The sequence below is a fragment of the Calliphora vicina genome, chromosome 5, assembly GCF_958450345.1.
Source record: "Calliphora vicina chromosome 5, idCalVici1.1, whole genome shotgun sequence".
Classification (NCBI taxonomy): Eukaryota; Metazoa; Arthropoda; class Insecta; order Diptera; family Calliphoridae; genus Calliphora; species Calliphora vicina.
In genome coordinates, this window is record NC_088784.1 from 16,801,818 (window position 1) to 16,819,423 (window position 17,606).

A 17,606-nucleotide genomic window follows, 5' to 3' on the forward strand; every position below is an offset into this window, starting at 1 on the left:
TCACTCACTATATTGTTGTTGTTGGTTTGTCAAAAGAGACAAGTGCCCAAAGTATGCATTTCTCTAATAACAAAAACAACAAATATAATTATTATGATGATGCTTTGTTGCAAATTCATAATAATAACAAGCCTGAACAGAAGAAAAAAAAACTAAAGTCATATCAAAACAATAAACCAAATCTCAAAGGTACAATTGACAATAAAAAATAACAATAAACAAAACACAAAACTAAACAAAAGCCAAAGGAAAACAATACAATAAAAAAAAGTAAAAACAATTTAACATGAAAAACAATCATAAAATGTTTAGAGTTTTTGTTGTTTTTGTGGTAAATGCAACAATTTGAAATGGAATTGTGTTAAGTGAAAAAGAATAAAGACCTTACAAAAGCAGGATGAAGCTGGGACAAAAGTAGCGTTTTTTTAATAAGAGGGTTAAATAAATAGTTTGGAATTGTGCAAGGTTACTTAAAAAAATTGGAAATAAAGAGGATTGTTATGAAAGGGAATAAATTAAAAAATGTTGTTCTTAATCAAGAATTTTAATTTTTAAGGAAAAACATGAATTTTGTTAAAAATAAAAAAGTACTAAATTTCTACTACATTTTTACATACTTTTTCAATGTTTTTAATTATTTCTTTGGATTTTGAAATAATTTAACTAACTTATAATTAATAATGAAGTCGTTTTTCTGATTTAGTTAAAATTAAAAAAAGTACTAAATTTCTACTACTTTTTTCAAAGTTTTATTTCTTGTATTTTTTTTTCCTAAACTTTAGTTTAACATAATTAGTAACAGCTAAATATTGTTTTTTCGTTATTTTTTTATCATAATAGTGGTAATTACTTTTTACTACCTTTTTATTTCTGTTAAAAATTAGTGAAATTTGTTTTAAAACTTGTTAGAAATTTTGTTGTTAATCAAGAATTTTAATTTTTAAGGAAAAACATAAATTTTGTTAAAAATAAAAAAGTACTAAATTTCTACTACTTTTTTAAAAGTTTAATTTTAAGTGTTTTTAATTATTTCTTTGGGTTTTGGCATATTTTAACTTACTTATAATTAATAATGAAGACTTTTTTGTGATTTAGTTAAAATTAAAAAAGTACTAAATTTCTACTACTTTTTTCAAAGTTTTATTTCTTAAATTTTTTCTATAAATATTAGTTTAAAATAATTAGTAACAGCAAAATATAAATGTTTCGATATTTTTTTTATCATAATAGTAGTAATTACTTTTTACTACCCTTTTATTTCAGTTAAAAATTAGTAAATTTTGTTTTAAAACTTGTTGAAAATTTTGTTCTTAATCAAGAAATTTAATTTTTAAGGAAAAACATGAATTTTGTTAAAAATAAAAAAGTACTAAATTTCTACTACTTTTTTATAAACATCCATTTTGAGTGTTTTTAATTATTTCTTATGGTTTTCGAATATTTTAACTTATAATTAATAATGAAGACTTTTGCGATTTAGTTAAAATTAAAAAAGTACTAAATTTCTACTACTTTTTTCAAAGTTTTATTTCTTAAATTTTTTCTACAAATTTTACTTTAAAATAATTGGTAACAGCAAAATATAAATGTTTCGATATTTTTTGTATCATAATAGTGGTAATTACTTTTTACTACCTTTTTATTTTAGTTAAAAATTAGCAAATTTTGTTTTAAAACTTGCTAGAAATTTTGTTGTTAATCAAGAAATTAAATTTTTAAGGAAAAATAAAGTAATTTTGTTAAATATTAAAAAAGTACTAAATTTCTACTACTTTTTTAAAAGTTAATTTTTGAATGTTTTTAATTATTTCTTCGGGGTTTTGCAGTATTTTAACTTGAAATAAATGTTGAAGATACTTTTTTCTTTAAATAGTAATACATTTTTACTACTTTTTTTTATTTATTTACGAAATGTTAGAAATTTTGTTCTAATCAAGAATTTAAATTTTTAAGTAAAAATAAAGTAATTTTGTTAAATATTAAAAAGTACTAAATTTCTACTACTTTTTTAAAAGTTAAATTTTGAATGTTTTTAATTATTTTTGGGGTTTTAAAATATTATAACTTACTTAAAATAAATGTTGCAGACATTTTTGTAATTTAGTTAAAATTAAAATAATTCTAAATTTCTACTACTTTTTTTCAAAGTTTTATTTCTTAAATTTAAATGTTAAATCCCAAATTTGGGATTATGTCAAATATCTTCCTATACAATTTTTAAATATTTATTTTAAAATTTTTGTTAAAGCTTTGAATTTTTCACAAAATAACTGCTTACAGTCTTTAGTTTATAGCTCTGTTTTAGTTAAATATTAAACTCAAATTACTTTAAATTTTATTTATTATTAGTCTGCGCCTAATCGTTGCTTTTAATCATTCAAATTCATTTATTTGTTTAACTCCTATTACTCTATCTTACTTACGACTAATTGAGAAATATAAACAATGTTACAGTTACTGTTATGCTTCTTCTTCTTTGTCCACCATTTTCTCCTTGTTACTCACGAGTAATTTATAAACATAAACAATTTTACAGTTACTGTTATGCTTCTTTTTTGTCCGCCATTTTTTCTCCTACTCAGTGAGTAACTGAGAAACATAAAGCATAATGTTACTGTTATGCTTCTTCTTTGTCATGCAAACAATGTATGTTGTTGTTGTTATGGAGTTGTTAACATCTCTGTTTTTTTAACAGCAGAGCCGGGAATATGTAATTCAGGTTTTATGATGGGCAATGGCGGAAAATAATATTTAAGGACATTTATTACTTAAAATAAATGTTATGAAAAGCTAATAGAAGCATTAAATATTTAAATTTCGGGTAACGTCTATAGGATTTAAGTAGAATTATTAATAATGAGTTTTTTCTTTATTGGATTAGACATTAATTTAAATTAATTATTTTACATATTTTTACATTATTTATCAGATCGAAAAAAATTTAATTGGATATTAGCTTTATGAAGCTAATAAATAAATAAATTTTTTATTTTTACTTTTTTTTCTAAAATTTCTTTTATTCATATTGAAATTTTTATTTGTTCAAAAGTTTATTAAACAAAATTGTATATTCGGCTGTGCTCTCTTACTTGTTAACTATAAAATCACTTTTTTCTATCTCTTTCCAAATTTATTTGTTATTAAAAAAAGGTACCATTAGTTTGACCTAACCTAAGTTTCTAGCTTATTTTGTTATTATTAATCTTTTTGCTTTTAATTTTGATTAAATTTTAAATCCTTTGAGTACATAACCAACTATAAAACCTTAGGGATGTTAGAAAAGGCCAGCTAAATTTATAAAAAATCTTAGAAAGGCTTGAAAAAGACATACAAAATCAAATATTTAACAAAATATTTTTCTAAATAAAAAATCATTGCCCAAGCTTTAAGCAAAAACTAATTCCCTTTAGAACAAAAAAAGAAAGGAGGATTTTAAAGAAAAGAAAATGATTTCTTATTAAATCTCTAGAGGTTTTTGGGGCTCATAAAGATATGTGTACAAATAAATATAGCCAAAGAACACCCATTATTTCAACAAAATGAAAATGAATGTGTAGAAAAATAAAACTAAATTTTTGCTCCTTAAATATTATATAAAATAAAAAAAAAATAAATTGTTCTTGTCCTTTTTGCTTATCCTTGTGCAACACATGATGATAAATGTTGTTTGTGACAAGATGCTGACAATAATACAAAGCGCTATGATAGGAAATAACACTATAAACCATTTTGGGGTTTCTTTATTATTATTTTTGCAATCACAGCTCATCATCTGCCGGACACAAAACAACTAAATAAATGATAGCTTGTGTTAGCACAGGGATGTTTAAATGTCAGTGAATGGTTTTTTCTTTTCTTTTGACAATCAACAAATGATTGATAACTAAACATCATTTAAGATTATTTTCTTATTTTGTTGTTGAGTTTGATGTTATTATTTTTGATCAGATTATTTAAACGTTTGGCAATATTTATTTACAAGAAAAAACTTAAGATTATGATGAAAATAAAACAGCTGCTTGGAAAAGACAAGATCTTAGAAACAACCAATAATAAAAGGAAAATTGGCACTTGATTACTTAAGATAAGTAAGGCAGCTTTTTGAAAAACAAAATCCCAATAACAAACAGCTTGAACTTTAAATAGCAATCAACAAATCTATAAATTTATTTAAAGCTTTCTTTTTTAGCTATATTTTCTTTTTATTAATTCTGTCAGCTGTTTTCAAAAACCATTAATTTCTTTTATATATTTTTGGTTCAATATTATTAAATAATAATGGAAAAATCTGTTTCCTTTATCCATTAAAAACCCATTAAAATAGCAAACAATGAAAAGACTTCCTTTTATATGCTGCTAATTGAATTCAGAGTTTTCGTATTAAACTTTTATCAAGCTGTTTAAGTAAAATTCTTTTGTGTTCAATGAGCTTTATGTATTTGGTAATAAAATTAAGTTATAAATGAAACAAAATATTAAGAATAAATAAATGATATAATATTAAGCTATAGAGGAAAGTAAGGAGGATGAGATTTCAATGAAAAGGAAAACTTTTGCAATAGTTAGTTCTGTTAACTAGTCAGCTGTGACAATTATATGATTTTTCTTTTACTTTCATTTACACTTAATTAACTTTGAGGCCTTTGTTTTTATTTAACTTTTTTTTTTTTTGAAGGTTATTTTAGGTTGTGATAATACAGCAGCTGTCTGTAACTTTCCTTTTGATTTAAGCAACAAAAGAAAAAGTTTCATTAAACAGCTGTTAGATTAAATACCAGTGTCCAAACTTACCATGTCATTAAATTTTTTTACTTTTGATAAAAAATAATATTTAATGATATCATTAAATGGACATACAAAATATGTTTTCTTTAATATTGTTAAGCAAATTGTATAACATAATATTTTTTTTACAAATAAATTTAAACAAAATTTAATTAAAAGAAAATTTTTAATTTGAAATGTAAAGAAATTTAATAAAAAAAATAAAACTATTAATTGAAAACTTTAAAATTTTAACAAAATTGAAATATAAACTCCCTTATTCGTAATGAAACTTTGTTAAATAAACCTTTGATTTCATATAAATTTCATTGTGAATAGAAGCATTTCAGAAAAATTCGCAATAGGCTGCCTTCTTTAAAAAAAACCCGTACTTATATGTAATTCTACTTAAATATTAAATTAAATTAATATACGTCTTGGCTTTTCCCTACATTTAGAAATTAGATTCTATTTTCCAACATTAACAATCGCAAAACCTTAAGACATTTACATATTCCCAACTCTGCTGTTAAATAAAACAGAGATGTTTACAAAACAACAACAACACAAAGAAGAAGCATAACAGTAACATTGTTTATGTTTCTCTGTTACTCACTGAGTACGAGTAAAAATGGCGGACAAAGAAGAAGCAGTAACATTGTTTATGTTTTTCAATTACTCGTGAGTAAGAGAGAGAAAATGGCGGACGATTGATAGAGTTAAACAAATAAATGACTTTAAATGATTAAAAGAAATACCATGGTAGATTAATAATAAATAATAATTAAAACAAAACTAATTTATAGCAATTCTTAAACATTTTTGATGGAATTCAAGTTAAAAATAAATGTAATTCTAGCTTGGATTCCAGGTTCAAGCTATTGAATTATAGTTGTATTACACTTTATATCAATAGCATTCTCCGGTAAAAAGAAAATTTAAATTCAAGTCGAATGAATGATTTTTGTTTGAAAAACTTTTGAAATTTTGAAATTTTTTTCAAGTTTAAAACATAATTATATTCGTAATCAAGAAAAAATTTCAACAATATTTTCCATAGCTTGAATTTTTAGGTTCTTAATGGCAACATAACGGTATATGTTGAACCAAATTACTTTTAAACAATATTTTAATATGTTAAAAAAGAACAAAATTCACCAAATGTCCCCCCTAGTCTCCCTATTTTTCTTTCCTTATCCATATGTTATCTCCCGTTTTAACCCTTACAACACAAAAACATATAATTTTAATTACCTTTTTAATAAAAAAAAAAAATTCCCACATTAAATGACTTTCTTTTCACAGTCATGACACAAAGGCTTAATTTTATATAACAAAACCAAACAATTTATTTTGTAACCCCACAATTATTTAAAATAAACAATACATACATTTTCATACAACTCCCAGACCTCCCTACCAAATACCATTTTTTGCAACTCTGTTGTGTTATTATTTACATAAAACAAAACAAACCAAAACAAAAGGAATTTTCTCTGCTGCATGCACACACACTTTATATTAAGTGAGTGAGAGAGAGAGCAAGCTAACTGTATTGTTTTGCTATGTATGACATTTTTATATTTTTTGGAGTGTATGTTTGTTATTGTTTTTAATTAATGTTTTGTAAATGATTTTGTTAACATTGTCACTTTAATGCTGCTATTTTTTTTTTAATATAAAAACTCACTCCATTATTATTTTTTTTGTTTTATAATGCCATGAATTTTTATGTTTATTTTATGAATTAATTTTCATTTGTTTTTGTTAAGATGGGAGTAAAATAAAACAATGCCTTACAATACAATGTAAAACTGCAAACAAATCATTTTTAATATTTAATGATGTTTTTGTGGTTTATACGATTAATTATGTGCTTTTTTTTTTGTCGAGTATATGCTGCACGCATTTTAAATTAAAAAAAAATCTTAAAATTTACAATTAATTCTTGTCATTTTTAGCGCCCCGAATTTGACAAAACAATGAAAATTGTTATGAAATTTAAATTTGACAAATTGTGACATTTTGGGGCGCTAAAATTTAGCAACACTTAAATTTTACAAGTTAAGTAATTTTTTTAATAATTTCTTAAAGAAATTTGTATAATTAAAGGAAAAAATCTTTAAAATTTTGTAAAGCTAAAGAAATGTTGCCCAATTTTTATTTTTTTAATGAATTTTAAATAGAAATTTTGTGTAATTTACTTTGAAATTTTATTTAAAGTAAAACAGTTTTACCTATTATTGTGAATAATTGTTTTGTAGAATTCCCAAAGTCAATAAAAAAAATCCCCACTTTGGGAATTTCAGGGGAAATCATTATAAAGTGAAATTAAATTCACAATAATGGTCTTATATAATTATTTAAAGGATAAAAATTATATCTTTAAAATTTCTTAAATTCCCAATTTGGACATTTTTAATTCCCAATTAGGAATTTAATTAAAACTAGCCAAATTAAATTATTTTCATGCCCAATACAATTTATACATTTTTTGCTAATCATTTCTGTAATTTTTTAGAATTCCCAAAGTCAATAAAAAAATCCCCACTTTGGGAATTTGGGGGGAAACGATTTTTGTAAAAATAAAATTCTAAATAAAGGCTTTTTCATTATTTATGGGATATAAATACAAATTTTTAAAATTTCTTAAATTCCTAATTTGGGGATTTTTTTTATCTGGAATTTAATCAAAAATATCCAAATCCAGTTATATTTTTAACAGAGAAAAGTGGTTTGAAAACGTATTGTCTATGGAATAAATTTATGGTTTAAATTTTATGATTTTGACTATATTTGTTTAATTATTTGTTTGTTGTGAATTTCATCACTATTGTGAATGTTTGTTTTTCCATAAATCCATAAATTTGCCTTATTATTAACAGAAATTATGTTGTTAATTTGTAACGAATTCTTAGAAAAGCTGTTAAAACCAAAACTTAAAATTGTTGGGTCGCTATTGTGAATGAAAGTAAACCATTGTGAATTGAAAGCCAGGATACCTCTTGATATTTCTCCACTCCAATACTCGATAACAAAAGGTCATTGCTCTCTTTCACCGACACTATGTCAATAATGACGATTATGATTATGGAAATTAATTGCCACAAAAATTATTTCTACATATTGTTTTATCAAGTGTTTAAAAGGTCCTGCTCTTAAGGCTTTGAATGAATACTCTAAATTGTAGCACACACAGAAATTGTTAATTAGGATTAATTGCTTGTAAAGCATCTTCCTGCATAATGCTGTCGCACATTAGCCAAGTGTAAATTTCACACCTAAACATAAATGTTACATTATTTTTTTTACACAAATAATTATGACAGTTAAACTCAAAATATGATTGCTCTATTCCTGTCCTGACACGTATGAGTGTGTCATTTAATGTCTTTTTTTGTGCTTTTCTTTCTAAAAAAATAAAATAAAATTAAAATGCTCTAGAGTTATATTTCCCCTGGGTTGATTTAAAAAAATGGCTAAAACAGGGAATACAAGGAAGAGGCATGTTTAAAAAAAAACTCGCATTTAATGATATAAAACTGTTCTGCCAAAGGAGATTTGCTCTAAACTTATGAACATTTGGCACAACAAATTTGTTTAAAAAAAAAGAGGTCACAGAGACAGCGACAAAATCCCAACACAAAAGAGGCTTAAAAGGAAGACCCAGTTATTTTTAAAGTAACAATGCTACTTTATCACATACTGGTTACTTTTGGGTCCATAAACGTTAGCACTAGATTCTTTTCTAACTGTAAGTAATACAGACAGTATCAATTGGTTACCTATTGAACTACCTTTCGCCAACAAAGTGGCTAGTAAGATAAATACATTAAGAAATGTTTAGCAAAGAAAAAATTTAACTAAAAAATATATTTTTTGGAAACCATCAAACACTACTGATTGGTAATTCAAAAATGTTAAATTTGTCAGTCAAAACCATTGTAACAAGTAGTGTGGTAGCTATTGACATAGCTCTGGTACCACGGCTTACAGGGCACTTAGCCAGGGGAGTAGGAAATGTTGTTTACAATTAACGCAATGTGTCAGCCATTAAATCCTGTTTAATTTGTCTGCATGCTTTAACACACACCCACACAATTCATAATTACACAAAACTCTGTCTATTACACCTGTGAACAGGGATGCGAAAAGTTTTTTTTTAATATAAAAGGAAAAGGAAATTCTATAATTAAAGTGATTTTCATGCATAATAATATTTATTGATATTTTTGTAATTTTTTAGAATTCCCAAACTCAAAAGAAAAAATCCCCACTTTTGGAATTTCCGGGGAAACTTTTTTTTGGTAGATAAAATTCAAAATAATGATCTTATATGATTATTCATGGGTTATAAATAAAAATCTTAAAAATTTCTTAAATTCCCAAATTGGGAATTTTTAATTCCCAATTAGGAATTTAATTAAAAGTAGCCAAATTAATTTATTTTCATAGCCAATACAATTTATACATTTTTTGCTAATCATTTTTGTAATTTTTTAGAATTCCCAAACTCAAAAGAAAAAATCCGCACTTTTGGAATTTCCGGGGACACGATTTTTTTGGTAGATAAAATTCAAAATAATGATCTTATATGATTATTTGAAAGATAAAAATAAAATCTTTAAAATTTCTTAAATTCCCAATTTGGGCATTTTTAATTCCCAATTAGGAATTTAATTAAAAGTAGCCAAATTAAGTTATTTTCATAACCAATACAATTTATACATTTTTTTCTAATAATTTCTGTAATTTTTTTGAATTCCCAAAGTCAACCAAAAAATCCCCACATTGGGAATTTCCGGGGAAACTTTTTTTTGGTAGATAAAATTCAAAATAGTTATCTAATATACTTATTTAGGGGATAAAAATGAAATCTTTAAAATTTCATAAATTCCCAATTTGGGCATTTTTAAATCCCAATTAGGAATTTAATTAAAAGTAATCAAATTAAGTTATTTTTATACCCAATACAATTTATAAATTTTTTGCTAATCATTTTTGTAATTTTTTAGAATTCCCAAAGTCAATAAAAAAATCCCCACTTTGGAAATTTCCGGGGAAACGATTCTTATAAGAAAAAAAATTCAATGTAATGGTCTTATGTGATTATTCATGGGTTATAAATAAAAATCTTAAAAATGTCTTAAATTCCCAATTTGGGCTTTTTTAATTCCCAATTAGGAATTTAATTAAAAGTAGCCAAATCAAGTTATTTTCATACCCAATACAATTTATAGATTTTTAGCTAATTATTTTTGTAATTTTTTAGAATTCCCAAACTCAAAAGAAAAAATCCCCGCTTTTGGAAGTTCCGGGGAAACCGATTTTTGTGAAAAATAAAATTCAAAATAAAGTCTTTGTAAGTTGTTTAGAGGATAAAAATTAAATCTCTAAAATTTCTTAAATTCCCATTTTGGGCATTTTTAATTCCCAATTAAGAATTTAATTAAAAGTAGCCAAATTAAGTTATTTTCATACACCATACAATTTATAGATTTTTAGCTAATTATTTTTGTAATTTTTTAGAATTCCCAAAGTCAACCAAAAAATCCCCACTTTGGGAATTTTTAATCCGCAATTAGGAATTCAACAAAAACAAACTAAATTAAGTTTTTCTTAATTTCCAATCGTATATATAAAGTGTTTGGTAATATTTTTTGTGATTTTCTAGAATTCCCAAAGTCAATAAAAAATTCCCACTTTGGGAATTTCCGGGGAAACGATTTTTTGTGAAAAATAAAATTCAAAATAAATGCTTTATATAATTATTTAGAGGATAAAAATTAAATCTTTAAAATTTCATAAATTCCCAATTTGGGCATTTTTAATTCCCAATTAGGAATTTAATTAAAAGTAATCAAATTAAGTTATTTTTATACCCAATGCATTTTATAAATTTTTTTCTAATGTAAAAAAATCCCCTCTTTGGAAATTTCCGGGGAAACGATGTTTGTGAAAAATAAAGGTTTTATATTATTATTTAGAGGATAAAAATATTTTTCTAAATATTTTGTATTTTTCATTCGGTTTGGATTAAATAGGATGATGTTGAAAAAGTGTTTAAAAAAATTTACAAATTTAACAGAAAATTGTATCTTAAAAACATTAATTTAACTTTTACTACTTCAATAAGTTTTTGTTTAAGCTGAATTTTATTTTTCAATTTTTTTCTTAGTTGCTAGTTTTTCTTTATTTGGCAACCAATTATTGGTTGCAACAATTACACACACAAAAAAAAACAAGTTGAATAAACTTAATTGTTTAAACCACCAGGCCCGGCACATGCACACATCTGTGTTTTGTGTGTGTGTGTTAATTTCTTTAGACAAAGTTGCATGCCTCATCATCATTAACATAACGAATGTTATGATTGGCGATGATGTGAGTGAAAGTGAAAAATCCTTAATGGTCAAAAAATGAATGCAAGAAAGCAAGCAAAAAAAAAAACTATGTTCAGTAGTTAATCAACATTTTGAGTGTATGCTGCAATTTTGTATTTCATTGAACTTTAATAGAGATGATTGGAAGAAATTCAATTACGTTTTAAATGTTGGTTTTTTTTCTTCTTGCTATAACTTGCATGCAAGTTGCTGCAACCAACTGGTTTTCATCTAATAAACCTGGTTACATATAGTTTTTTATTTTTGTGTACGTTTCGTTTCATTTTGAAAAGGCTGTTAGTTAATTTTTTTCTGTATTTTATTTTATTTCATTATTGTCGATAATATAATATGATTGCGTGCTTAATAAACTTTAGAAAAAGTTGCAATATGTATTGAGTTGTGTTTTGCAAACAGGGGAATTGAAAAAGAATTGTTTTCAGTATTTTCATATAGTTATTTTGTCTTTAAAATTAAAAAATTTAGCTTTTAGCTACTTTTTTGAAAAAGTACTTTTTAGGCACTTTTATAAAAAAAGTAACAAACCATAAAAAAATAAACTGAATTTAAATGTATAATGGATCCTGAGATTGAGATCCTGAAATTTTCAAGTTTGGTACTTTTTTAAAAAAGTACTTTTATGGAACTTTTTAAAAATAAAAGTACCAAAATTAAAAAAAATAATAATTTAAACCTAATTTTAAAGAGCTAAAAATAAATCTTGAAATTTATAATTTTAGTACTTTTTTTGAAAAAAAATTAAATTTTTGGTCCTTTTTTGAAAAGTACTTTTATAAAAAAAGTTCCAAAACTTAACGAAATTCGCTGAAGTACTTAGTACTTGTTAGTACTTTTCTAAAATAAAAGTATCAAACCTGAAAAAATAATTTAAACCAGCTAATTTTAATTTAAATCCTGAAATTTTGAATTTTTGGTCCTTTTTTGAAAAAGTACTTTTATAAAAAATATTTCCAAAACATAACGAAATTCGCTGAACTGAAAAGGCTAAAAGATTTTCTTTAAAATTAAAAAAACTTAATTTTTGGTTCTTTTTTGCAAAAGTACATTTATGGTACTTTTATGAAAAGGTAGCAAAATTAAAGAAATAAATCCGTTTTTAAAGAGCCAAAAAAAAAGGAAAAAAGTACTTTTCTGGTAACTTTATGCAAAAGTACCAAACTTAAAACAAGTAATATTGAGTTTAAATCTAGAAATTTTTATTTTTTTTGGTACTTATGTAAAAAAAAGGTACCAAAACATGAAAAACATGATAAATTAAAATAACAAAGAACAAAAATTATCAGATATTTGAAAGTAATTTTTATTTTTCTGTTTTTTAAAAAGTACTTTTATAAAAAGAGAAGCAAAATTTTAAAAAAGAGCGAACAAATATTTGCCTTTAGGAATTAGAAGAGAAGAAAGTACTTGTTTCATGAAATATTTCAGTTTGGTACTTTTTTCGAAAAAAAATAAAGTAACAAATTTTACTGCAAACAAGCTGAATTTGAAATCTTATTAGACTTTGAAAATTAAAAATAGATTTTAGATACTTTTGCAATAAAGTACCAAAAGTACTTTTTTTTAATACTTTTATAAATAAGTACCAAAATTATAATTTTAAGCAAATAGCATTTGAAGGGCAGCATTAAATTAGAAATTTTAGCTTTTGGTACTTTTTTGAAAAAGTACTTTTATAAAAAAAGTATCAAAATTAAACAAAACCTTCATACTTAAAGTTTAAGAGATCTTTGGGTGTTAAATATTTAAATTTTTCTGTTTGGTACTTTTTCAAAAAAGTACTTTCGCAATAAAGTAACAAATTTTACTTGAATTTATGCTGAATTTAAAGTCTTATTTGAGTTTTATAAAGAAAAAATTATATTTTTAGTACTTTATTGCAAAAGTACTTTTTCGAAAAAGTACTTTTTAAGGTACTTTCGCAATAAAGTAACAAATTTTACTTGAATTTAAGCTGAATTTAAAGTCTTATTTGAATTTTATAAAAAAAAATTATTTTTTTAGTACTTTATTGCAAAAGTACTTTTTTAGTACTTTTATAAAAAAGTACCAAAATTATAATATTAAGCAGGTAGAATTTAAAAAGCGGAAATAATTTACATAGAATTAAAAATTTTAGCTTTTGGTACTTTTTTGAAAAAGTACTTTTATGGTACTTATATAAAAAAAGTATCAAAAATTAAAAAAAAAAGATTTATATTAAAAATTTAAGAGAATTTGGGTTTAAATTTAAATAAATTATATATTTTACCTTTTGGTACTTTTTTGAAAAAGTACTTTTATAAAAAAAGTATCAAAATTAAACAAAACTTTCATACTTAAAGTTTAAGAGATCTTTGGGTGTTTAATCTTAAAATTTTTCTGTTTGGTACTTTTTCAAAAAAGTACTTTTTAAGGTACTTTCGCAATAAAGTACCAAATTTTACTTGAATTTAAGCTGAATTTAAAGTCTTATTTGAATTTTATAAAAAAAAAATCTATTTTAGTACTTTATTGCAAAAGTACATTTTCAAAAAAGTACTTTTTAAGGTACTTTTGCAATAAAGTACTAAATTTTACTTGAATTTAAGCTAATTTAAAGTCTTATTTGAATTTTATAAAAAAAAAAATCAATTTGTAGTACTTTATTGCAAAAGTACTTTTTTTATTACTTTTATAAAAAAAGTACCAAAATTATAATTTTAAGCAGGTAGAATTTAAAAAGCAGAAATAAATTACATAGAATTAAAAATTATAAATTTCAGCTTTTGGTACTTTTTTGAAAAAGTACTTTTATGGTACTTTTATAAAAAAAAGTATCAAAATTAAAAAAAAAAACATTTATATTAAAAATTTAAGAGATATTTGGGTTTAACTAAATAAATTATAAATTTTAACTTTTGGTACTTTTTTGAAAAAATACTTTTTTGTGGTACTTTTACAAAAAGTTAGCCAAATTTAAAAAAAAATTGCATTTATAAAGTTTTAACAGATATTTGGTTTTTTTGTAATGAAGTTTTCATGTTGGGTCCAAAAAAAAAAGTACTTTTGTGGTACTTTTTTTATACTAAGCCTAATTAAATTATGATTTAAAATCTGATATTAAGATTTTTAGTACCTTTATAAAAAAAGTACCATAATTTATAAAGATAAACTAAATTTAAAAATAAAGATAAAACAGATATTTGCAGAAATATCAAAAGACTTTAAACCAAAAAATTTTATTCTTGATTTTTTTTTAAAATTTTTCTAAAACTTCCCATGAAAAACAGCTCTTTTCCACATTCCCCTGTTTAACAAGATTTCTATTTTACCACTGGCCATTTGGTTTATTTTTTTCCCTTTCCATAGACCCGACCACTTTACATTCGAATTCCATTCATGCAGTTTAATACAATTTTAACCAAATATTTCTACTTTTTTTGTTGTAGTACATGTTTATTGAAATTGAGTTTATTAAACTTGATTGTGTTGAAAAAGTTACAAAAAAAAAACTAAATAACAAATCCATATTATTACATTGCAGCTGAGCTCTCTCTGTTTAGTTTTTTTTTAGCGCAAAAGTTTTCAAACTTGCCATAAATTTTGTAATTCAGTTAAATAAATATTTTAGCTTGAGTTAAGAGTACAAGGCAAGCAACCAACTCGAAACATGTTCAATATGTATAACTATGGTCATTGACTAAATTTGAAAAACAAAAATCACTAAAATTGTTAAATTGTTTAAAAAAAAATAAATCATGTTGTAAAAAAATTGAGCAACCTGCTTTAGTAAACATTTGTATGGGAAAATATATTCAATATTAATAAATATTAGAAATCTTAGGAAATCAATAGAATTATTTAAACAAAAATTTACGGAATTTAAGATCTTTAAATTAGCTTTATTTAATTTTGCAATTTTGTTATTTACTATTTACAGATCAAGTTCTTAAAAACCAAAGAAGGTACCGCCATGGTCCAGATGGGTGATGCCGTCGCTGTTGAACGTTGCGTCCAACATTTGAACAACATTCCGATTGGCACAAGTGGCAGAATTCAAATTGCCTTCTCTAAGCAAAATTTCCTCTCTGAAGTTATAAATCCCTTCCTATTGCCCGATCATACACCCAGTTTCAAAGAATACACTGGCTCCAAAAATAATCGTTTCCTATCGCCGGCCCAGGCAAGCAAAAATCGTATACAACCACCGAGCAAGGTAAAAAATTTAGGAATTTTTTAATCCAATTAACACTTTAACTTATTTTATATTTTGCTCTCGTTTCGTTTTTCTAGATTTTACATTTCTTCAATACACCACCTGGCCTCACCGAAGATCAATTGGTTGGCATTTTCAATATTAAAGAGGTTCCTGCCACATCTGTCCGATTATTCCCATTGAAAACAGATCGTTCCTCTTCGGGTCTAATTGAATTCCCCAATATCGCCCAGGCCGTTTTAGCCATCATGAAGTGCAATCATCTACCAATTGAGGGTAAAGGTAAGCTTTTTTACTAATAAATTAGTTTTAAGTTTTTGATTTTAAGAGGCTGGCAAATAAAAATGCTATTTTCCATTTTTATTAGCTAAGCTTCAGGAAGTTTCAAAACCTTGTTAAGTTTCTTGTTTTTCATATAGATCCTTATAAAAATTAAAATTCAAATGCCAAAAGAGCTGTCAAAATCTGGACCGTCATAAGTCCTTAAATATTTGTTTAAAATATATTAGAAAGTTATTATAAGGACTCTATTGGAAAACTCTGCGGGGATTTGATATTTCCTTTAAGATTCATATCAATTATCAGTCATATTTATTTAAATTATTTTATTCATTTAATCAATTTGAATTAATTATTATTGCATGTTTGATTCTTTATATAAAACGTAACTTAAATCTAATTGTTACTTTTTAAAGTAGTTAAAAGTACCCATATATATTCTTAAATTATTATTATTATATTAAATTAACTTCAACTATTACAGAATTAATGTTTCAAGCATTTTCAAAAAAGTACTTTTTGTGGTACTTTTCTGAAAAAGTATAAATTTTGAAAAAAATTATAATTTTTTATTGCAGCAGTGTAAAATTTCTATATATTACTTAAAATAGTACTTTTAGAAAAAGTACTTTTTGTGGTACTTTTCGGAAAAAGTATCAAAATGGTAAAAATCATAATTTTTTTATTTGGAAAATATTGCAGAAGTTTAAAATTTGCATATATTACTTAAAAATAGTACTTTTAGAAAAAGTACTTTTTGGGGTACTTTTTTGAAAAAAATACCAAAATCAGAAAAACGTGATTTTTAAGCGAGAGATTTAATAAGCCAAGACAGAATCATTTGAAAAGTGTAAAAAATCAGTTAAAAATTGTAATTTGCGAAAAAGTACTTTTCCAAAAAACGAAAACGTACCAAAACGAAAAAAAGAATATTTTTTATTTTGAAAATGATTATAAAAACTGCAAATGTAATCTAGCTTCATTTTCAAAATAAAAAAAATATTCTTTTTTCGTTTTGGTACTTTTTTGAAAAAGTACTTTTTCGCAAATTACAATTTTTAACTGATTTTTTACACTTTTCAAATGAAAGTATCTCTCGCTTAAAAAATCTCGTTTTCTCATTTTGGTATTTTTTTTTTCAAAAAAGTACCCCAAAAAGTACTTTTTCTAAAAGTACTATTTTTAAGAATTTATGAAAATTTTAAACTCCTGCAATATTTTCCAAATAAAAATTATGATTTTATCCATTTTAATACTTTTTCAGAAAAGTACCACAAAAGTACTTTGGAAAAGTACTTTTTCGCAATTACAATTTTTAACTGATTTTTTACACTTTTCAAATGATTCTGTTGGCTTATTAAATCTCGTTTTTTTCATTTTGGTATTTTTTCAAAATAGCAGCTTTTAAAAAAGTAAATTTTTGGCAAAAGTACCAAAATGAAAAAAACCTAAGGCTTTTCAGTGAGAGTTGAAGGAAATCATTAGAATCAATTGAAATTCATAGTTTTTAAAAAAGTACCAGCTTTTTTTAAATTTGTATATTTTTTTGTCGAGAGTTTAAGAAAAATTAAAAAAATTGTAATTTGCTAAAAAGTACTCTTTTTAAAAAAGGTACTTTTTTGAAAAAAAAAGTACCAAAATTTAAAAACCAAATTATTTTTATATCGAATGGTTGAAAAAATCGTATTAAAATTACAATTTTTGAAAAACTCCTTTTATGGTACTTTTCTAAAAAAGTACAAAAATGAAAGTACTTTTTTGTATATTGAGGAACTTTTTTGAAAAGGTACCAAAATTAATTTTCGTTAAAAAGTTGATTGGGAATACAAAATTAATATTTTAGTAAAATCAAGTATTCATATGCTAAATTCGCAATTTAATTATTGATAAATTCACTGAAATTTATTGTTGGGGGGATAAGCTAGTTCCTATGCTCATTTTACTGGTTGCTTAGGCCAGATCATCAGGAAATCTTTTCCCCAAAG

The 17,606-nt window shown here is 23.9% G+C and overlaps 1 protein-coding gene across 7 annotated transcripts in view; it reads left to right on the plus strand.

Moving 5' to 3' along the window:
• The window catches only part of sm (smooth), a 220,148-nt gene that overhangs the window by 199,378 nt on the left and 3,164 nt on the right, over positions 1-17,606 (plus strand). For 6 of the 7 annotated variants that reach the window (XM_065510522.1, XM_065510525.1, XM_065510526.1 and 3 more), the window contains 2 exons: positions 15,067-15,342; positions 15,420-15,624. In XM_065510522.1, the coding sequence (XP_065366594.1) occupies positions 15,067-15,342; positions 15,420-15,624 (481 nt within the window). The remainder of the gene's footprint in view (positions 1-15,066; positions 15,343-15,419; positions 15,625-17,606) is intronic. The other variant, XM_065510523.1, reaches the window with a different exon arrangement.